This window comes from Sinocyclocheilus rhinocerous, unplaced genomic scaffold (assembly GCF_001515625.1).
Source record: "Sinocyclocheilus rhinocerous isolate Xijiao unplaced genomic scaffold, SAMN03320098_v1.1 scaffold1391, whole genome shotgun sequence".
In the NCBI taxonomy this organism is placed as follows: domain Eukaryota; kingdom Metazoa; phylum Chordata; class Actinopteri; order Cypriniformes; family Cyprinidae; genus Sinocyclocheilus; species Sinocyclocheilus rhinocerous.
This window is the reverse complement of record NW_015666957.1, coordinates 101706-109538: the sequence shown is the minus strand read 5'-3', so window position 1 is coordinate 109538 and position 7833 is coordinate 101706. Positions and strand designations below refer to the sequence as shown.

General features: G+C 37.7%; 1 protein-coding gene across 1 annotated transcript in view; it reads left to right on the top strand.

Annotated features, from left to right (window-relative positions):
- Window positions 1-4263, top strand: part of LOC107733240 (dipeptidase 1-like) — a 16570-nt gene extending 12307 nt beyond the window's left edge. The window contains exons 7-10 of the mRNA XM_016544802.1: window positions 3422-3502; window positions 3623-3698; window positions 3880-4015; window positions 4144-4263. Of these exons, the coding sequence (XP_016400288.1) occupies window positions 3422-3502; window positions 3623-3698; window positions 3880-4015; window positions 4144-4263 (413 nt within the window). The remainder of the gene's footprint in view (window positions 1-3421; window positions 3503-3622; window positions 3699-3879; window positions 4016-4143) is intronic.
- Window positions 4264-7833: the final 3570 nt, after the last annotated feature.

Here is a 7833-nt window from a genome sequence, read left to right as displayed (position 1 = left end):
GGCCAGCCCCTGTACTGGGCTAGGTGTCCATATGGCTTGATTCCCTACGGGTAATCCCATATGTGTATTCTTCCACGGTAAGGTTTCCCTCTCGGTAAACCTGTGTCTTCCCTTGACAGACCCGCTCTGTCAGTCTTTTCTGGCAGTTGTTCCATCCCTACTCTAAGGTAGGACCTGCCTCAGAGACCCATTCCATATGTAGTACTGCCCCCTGGGTCAGTCCATATTAGTATCTCCACATGTCACCTCCATACGGGTAGGATGTGGTCTCCGTAGCGACCATTTCCCTTAAGGCTCGCTTCCCCATCGTTCTGCCAGGCTGAAAGAACAAATAGGAAAGATTTGAAGCAATCTTTCACTGAAGGTTGAAATGCCTTCCAAAAACTTTTTTTGTGGACGGAACAGCAGCATGGCCTTCTCCAGCAGCAATGTACTCACCGTTGGTCCCCTTCGGTACCAAGGTCAGTGAATTTGCGGTGGGGCTTTGGGAAGGTTACGACCTTAACGTAGCTTTTGTGGCACGCCACGGCTTGTCAACAATTGCAGCGCCATAGGGTTATGACGTGTTCAGGTTGTGGCGTTTTCCATGGACCCCATATGTCGTTCGACCTACTCTAAGGTAGGACCTGCCTCAGAGACCCATTCCATATGTAGTACTGCCCCCTGGGTCAGTCCATATTAGTATCTCCACATGTCACCTCCATACGGGTAGGATGTGGTCTCCGTAGCGACCATTTCCCTTAAGGCTCGCTTCCCCATCGTTCTGCCAGGCTGAAAGAACAAATAGGAAAGATTTGAAGCAATCTTTCACTGAAGGTTGAAATGCCTTCCAAAAACTTTTTTTGTGGACGGAACAGCAGCATGGCCTTCTCCAGCAGCAATGTACTTTCAGGTTGTGGCGTTTTCCATGGACCCCATATGTCGTTCGACATAACTCGTAGTGACCGACAGATAGGGAACGTCTCGGTTACATATGCAACCCACGTTCCCTGGTGGAGGGAACGGAGACGTTATGTTCCCATGCTACAACCTTGAACCGTTCGCTGTTGCCGGGACACGTTCTCGGCTCCTCAGCGTAAAACCTGAAGAGTGGATGCACCTGTCGCCTATTTATACCTGTATGCACGGGGAGTGGCTCAGGTATGCAAAATCCACTAGCCAATTTTCATTGCCATTTTCTCTTAAACTCAGAGATGATTGGCCTCCCAAGTGAGACCCCATATGTAATTCGACATAACGTCTCCGTTCTCTCCATCAGGGAACGAGGGTTACGTACGTAACCGAGGGTTATGTACATAACTTTAATGTGTCATGACAGATCGCTGTAGCGCCTCAGTTCAAGCGACACGTGAATCATTCATCTCTCCCTCTTTATTAGTTATAGCATGAAATAAACATGAATGAACATCAGAAGGTTGCAAGTAAGAAATTCTTTGAGAAGTACATTTACAGACACACTTTTTATTTTTATGTATTTCACACAGAAGAATATGAGCCATATGTTCTAATAATACTGGCCCTGCAGTGTGTCAGAGACTCTGGGACTGGCTGGTCCTCAGTGTGTGTGTGTGTGTGTGTGTGTGTGTGTGTGTGTGTGTGAAAAATAGTATATCAGTCTGGCGAGTAAACAAAAAAATGTACTAGCCAATGGCGATTATATTGCCAAGGTGTGCGTAGAGGGTTGTTCAACCACAGAAAGACGTCAATGCACACCATTTTTCAAGTTCAAGTCCACCAACGTTAATCAAACCGTCTTTTTAGGCAATATGGGTGTCATAAAATATTTTTAATAGGACTGAATTTGTATTTAACGATCACAGTTGAATAAAAACATTGGAAGTTACTAATTATAACGCTTCAGTTTCCACAGTTATTCCAACAGCAAATCAATTATATACAGAATGCGAGAACATTTACAAGAACAAAAAAGAACATTTACAGTAAAGAACATTATCACTGACTTAAGTCTATCACGAGTTTAAGCACTCTCTAACAACACCCATTATAATCAATTAAGCTGTCTACCCTGTATGAGGAATGAATCTCTTACTTACATTGTACATAGACCACATCTGCACTCTGTTTATGATGAGAGAATTTGCAGGAATGCAGAATTCAGTCAGCGAGTGCTCACGCTGAACAGAACATTTCAGCGATAACAAATCTGAACGCCTCTAATTGGCCATTGCATTCATAAGATCAACAGAATCGTGTGTGATTGGTTAAATTGTGCAATGCTGTAAATGTGTAAAAAGAAATATGATGTGGAATGAACATATATAAATTTAATGCCGTAATCAACACTTTTCATTTCATTTTTACTTTATTCGCGGCAGCTGTGACTTAGTTAATTTCAGACCTATGTGCCAGGGGAAGGCTAAGCCTTGCCCAGCCTTACACAATGCTCCGCCTATGGGTGAAATAACATCACAGAGACCTGGGTCAAACACCCTAGCAACAACACAGCAATGCTTAAAAGCACTCTTAAACACTAAAAACACTTCAGAATTGTGGCAGCAGCTACAGCAATTGCACAGGAAAAAGGTATTTCACCCTAAAATTAACATTCTGTCATCATTTACTCACCCTAGATATTTTGAAGAATGTTGGTAACCTGTATTTCTTTTCCATGCTATAAAAGTCAATAACTACCGTCAAAATATCTTCAATATTATCTACTTGTGAAAGAAACAGGTTTGTAACAACATGAGGGTGAGTAAATGATGACAGAATTTTCTTTTTTTTAGTGAGCTATCCCGTTGACTCTACAAAGGCTGCTCTAAATTATCAAAATGATTAAAATGTTGCTGAAAACACTATTATAAACAATCTACAACACGACTTCTGTTCTCTGATTGATAGTTTATACATTATTAGCAAATAAAAGTCCTTTCAGTATAATTCTAAAACCATCGTGGTACACATCTTTTTTACTGATTAGAAATGGAAGTAAATGTAAGAATAACTTTTAAATTGTTTGTAATATTGTTATATTGTAATATAACAAACATTTAGGTTTACCTGATTATCCATACATATTATTTTTAGGAAAATGATTTTAAATTGTGAGTATCAAATATGATAAATCAAATATGATAATAAGCTTTTAAGAAACGTTTATTTTCCATCTTATTTTTTACCGATATAAAAATTAGCAATTGCAGTAAATTGCATATTTCTGCTCAGTTTGGGCATGTGAATAAAACTGATGTGTTTTTTTTTCTCCTTGAGTATGAGCTCCATATTCTCCTATCATACTATTTGATTTTTCTGACTATTTGATTTCATATGTTAGGCTTTACAGGCTTAAGGTCTCGCATATTATTCAGAAAATGTAAAAATCTGGTTTGTAATTTGTGTGTATATAAAAGGAGTGTACAATTAAAATGTTAATTTCCCAAAATGTTTCTATTTCAGAAAGAAAAGAAAGGGATTGTCATGGTTAATTTTTATAATGACTATGTTACCTGCCAAAAAACTGCTAACATCTCAGATGTTGCTGGTGAGTCATTTTGAAAGCAACCTCAGTGTCTGCTACCCTCCATAGCACTTCTTCATTGAGCACTTTATGATATAAGGCAAGACATTAATATGTGACTCCACTTCTCTATTTGAAATTCAGATCACTTTGACCATATCAAGAAAGTGGCTGGCTCTAGTATCATTGGATTTGGAGGAGATTATGATGGTGTGCCAAGGTAAGCATGCCTGAATAGACTGCCTGACTTCTAATCTAATGATTATGCAGCTTGATGGCATTGTGGTACATTTCACATTTGCAAAGCATGTGTATTGTATGCAATGAGAAATGCCTTTAATTGTTTAAGACAAATAACAGGACTACATACATAGCCATTAATAAACAATGCTTTTGAACAGGGTGCCAGATGGTCTAGAGGATGTATCAAAATACCCAAACCTGGTGGCTGAACTTCTTAGGCGTAAATGGTCAGATGAAGAGATCAGAGATGCTCTGGGACGAAACCTGCTGAGAGTGTTCAGAGAGGTGGAGGAAGTAAGAGCAATGCACACACAGTCGTGCATATATCAGTTTCAAATTCAGTATGATATTAAATCTACTGCCCTGTTTGCTCACTGAACCTTTTTCTAAAATTTCTAAAAGTAACTTTTATGTTTCAATAGGTAAGAGATCGCCTGAATGGAACCAAACCAGATGATATACCCATTCCTCTTAAAGAAGTTCAAAATCCCTGCAGGACAGACTTTGGTTATCAACATGCATACAGTCTTTCTATCCACTAGTCTTGGTTATGACACTACTAAACAAGTTACTATAATCAAGCCCTCGGTGGACTATCTAGTCCTGTAGTACTGTTTTGGGGTATGCAAAGGATTTTTGATAAAGAGTTGGCCTGTTTAGTTCAGAATAATTGTTTTCAGAACCATAGACTAAAAACAAAAAGCAATTAGGCATGTAATAATTTAAAAATTACCACTTTTCTGTACAGTGCCATACTGTTCAGTCAAATGTATACAACTGATAAAAAATATTACATAAATAAATAAACAAACACATACATAAATTCATAAATACATAAAGAAAGAAAGAAAGAAAGAAAGAAAGAAAGAAAACCATATATACTGTCGGCTAATATTTCTGAGAACAATGAATTATTTTTAAGTAAAAAAGTAAATGAAAGGTAGGACCAAGCATGTAACTGTTGCAGTATATGTGAATAAATTTCAATTAAATTTCGGTCTGTTCCTCACTCAGAATTGTCAATTGACTTCAAAAGACTGATGTATATGATCACAGTTGTGTGCTGACAACATCCAGAGTGTGTCAGTCTTGTGCTGAGTGTAAAAAATTTCAATCCAAAAGCTCCACTAGTGGACACACAGTTGAACATCCTGATATATAGAGACTCCTTGCATAACAACATAACTCTCTATATGAACTTCTTGTAAATGATGGCAAAGCCATTTTATTATTTTTGTATTGCTTGTTATTTCTGTTATCTAATTCTAACCTTTATAATAACCTTAACATTGTCTACGCTACCACTAATTTAAGTCAAAACTGCATCATATTTAAAGAGAGTATTTTAATTGCTCTTGAAATGAAACAGTATTTATTTACAACATGTTTGCTTTATAGCTGTATGTAATACAAATTTTACATTAATTTAATGGATATTCAATTATGAAATGCATAACTGTGTCATACTGTAACACTGCTGCTTTATTGTAAGTGTTTATGCTGACACTTGTGAAGATTTTAGTCAATGACCTGCCCTCAGATACTTTAATTATTTTGTTTGTGGTTGATATAGGATAAATCTGAACAGTGTAATTAATACTGTGGAGGAGAGACTGACAGTGTAGAATTGTGTATAGCCCAGAGACATTTTTCAAAGAGATGTGTGCTTGGGTGTCTTTGGATGCATGCTGCAACTTAAAACTGTAAGTAAGTAAGTAAGTAAGTAAATATCTGTTTTACAGATAAATTAACTGAAATTAAGCAACTGGCAGTAATACAATTATACTGTAACTGAGAAATAGGAATTGAAGGAGGCTAAAAAAGAAAAGGGAAGCTAAAAATGCTAATTATGGTTATAAAGTAGGACCTCCATACATATATACGCATACTATATGTAAAATGTATTTTATCATGTAACCTAAAAATTTGCTTTATGTTGTATTATCTAAATTAAGTGGTTTTAAGTAAAGGTATTATTTTATATGAAGGAATACACCTGACTTCATTAGGTTTCACAAACAAAAGGGTCAGATCAGGTAGCAACAGCACTTTAGGGGAACAAACTGCATTTTTTAAGGTTTAGGTCAGGAGTTTCTTCAACCATTTTTAGCAACCATTTTTGGAAGTCATATAATGCTTTCTGTAATTCACTGAATTAATTTTTTGACAACATTGATAAAACTTTCCTTAATTATCTGAAGTTGCATCTTTCACTCTATTTATACAGTAAACATAAGTGTCTGTTTATACTAGTACAGTGCTTGTGGTTGTAACAAGAGCTGCATATCACAAAATGAATCAGACAACCTTTTAAAACTGAAGCTTAACAGTCACTGTCAAAAGTAAAATCTAAAGTCATTTTGGAGAATGCTCTTTTTAATTCCTTTTCCTTACACATGTATGAGACAAGATCAATGTTCTACTGAACTGCAAGGCATTATTATCATCATTTGCAAGTTCAGACCCTTAATTAATGCGGTCATTGGACTGAAATACAGATCTACATACTATACAATATAATATTCATTTAAATGTTATCATTGATATTAGTACTTTTAATGTTCAATTATTAGAAAATATTCTTAAAAAATGAATTTGCTTACCTGTTAGCTTAGCATAACCTATTAGTGTTGTGAGTATCAATTATCAAAACAGCTAGAATTGTAGAAAATAACAATGTTTATGGTCACATCTTGTATACCTGAAATCCTTAGTTAGAAACATTGGGATAAATCAGTTCCCAATATTCTATAATGAAAACAACCTCTTTATTATGCGTGGATTGGACTGAGATGGGTTAACACAGTGGTTCTCAAACCTCTCCATGAAGTACCCCCAGCACTGCACATTTTGTATATCTCCCTGTTTCTGACACACCCACTTCAGGTCTTGCAGTTGTAGTGGACAGCACATTCCAGGGCCCAGTTTATGGCGGGGCCCCTCTCTGACCACTATAGTGGACAAAGGTTTGCTACATTTTGATTGGATCTTGGTGGACTAACATAAGCAAACTGTCCAACGCCATCAGATAAAGATGCCAGGACAACAGCCAGACACCTCTTAGAGGGCAAGAAGAAGACCTTTGGTACAAAGCCCGGGAAGGACCGGACTTCTCATTGGTCAAAATGCAGTTTCTGACCTTCACCCGCCAACAGACTGATTCCTAAGGTTTTGGCCTGTGACCGCCATAAAATTTCCTTAGGACCTCTGGATGCAGCAGCAGTGGGTGAAACAAAGAGAGATCACAAAGTTCCATCCAAATCCATTCATAACTATGTTCTCAAACCTTAAACTGATGCAAACTACAACACACACATCTCATACTTATTCAGAGAAATAAGTATTCTCAGTGACAGCAATGTGTAGTGCAACATCTTACACAAACTCAGGTGTTAATGGACAAATTAATGCATGCATGACAGTTCAGTCTTCTTTCATCATGTTTGGACTTAATGTGTTCGTAACATTGCCAGAGGTATTCTGGTTGTGGTTTGGTAAGTGAATAATGCATTGGTCAAGCTTTAGTGACACTTTTCTAAATGTGTGTTTGGACTATGCAAATAAGTTCCACGGGAGGAAAGAAGGGTGGGCCACACTGTGTCCCACCACTCTGATGGAAACAGCCAATCACAGCCTGGAAATGGAGAAGCGCCAGAATGCAATCTCCTCCTCAATGGAAAAAGAGATAAAGGTACCTTCCAAAAAGACACTTCTTGTTCTGAGTCTCCGGCCTGTAGGGGTGAGACACTAATGCCGAATTCACACTGCACGATTTTCAAAGTCGTCGGGTCACCAAAACCTGTCGGTGAGTGAAAAATCGGGCTAAAATCGTGCAGTGTGAACTCGCCATAACAGAGCAAGATCTGAGTCTGAGTACTGCAATGGAAAAGACGTTAACAGATACACTGTTCTGGGTCTGAGTCCTGTCAGGGAAAAGACACTAACAGAGCAAGTACTGAGTCTGAGTACTGCAATGGAAAAGACGTTAACAGATACACTGTTCTGAGTCTGAGTCCTGTTACCAAGAGGACAGCAACAGAAACAACCTGTTCCGAACAAGCCCTTGACAACTAAATAAATGTTTTATTGGATAAAATTTAGTATTTTTGCTA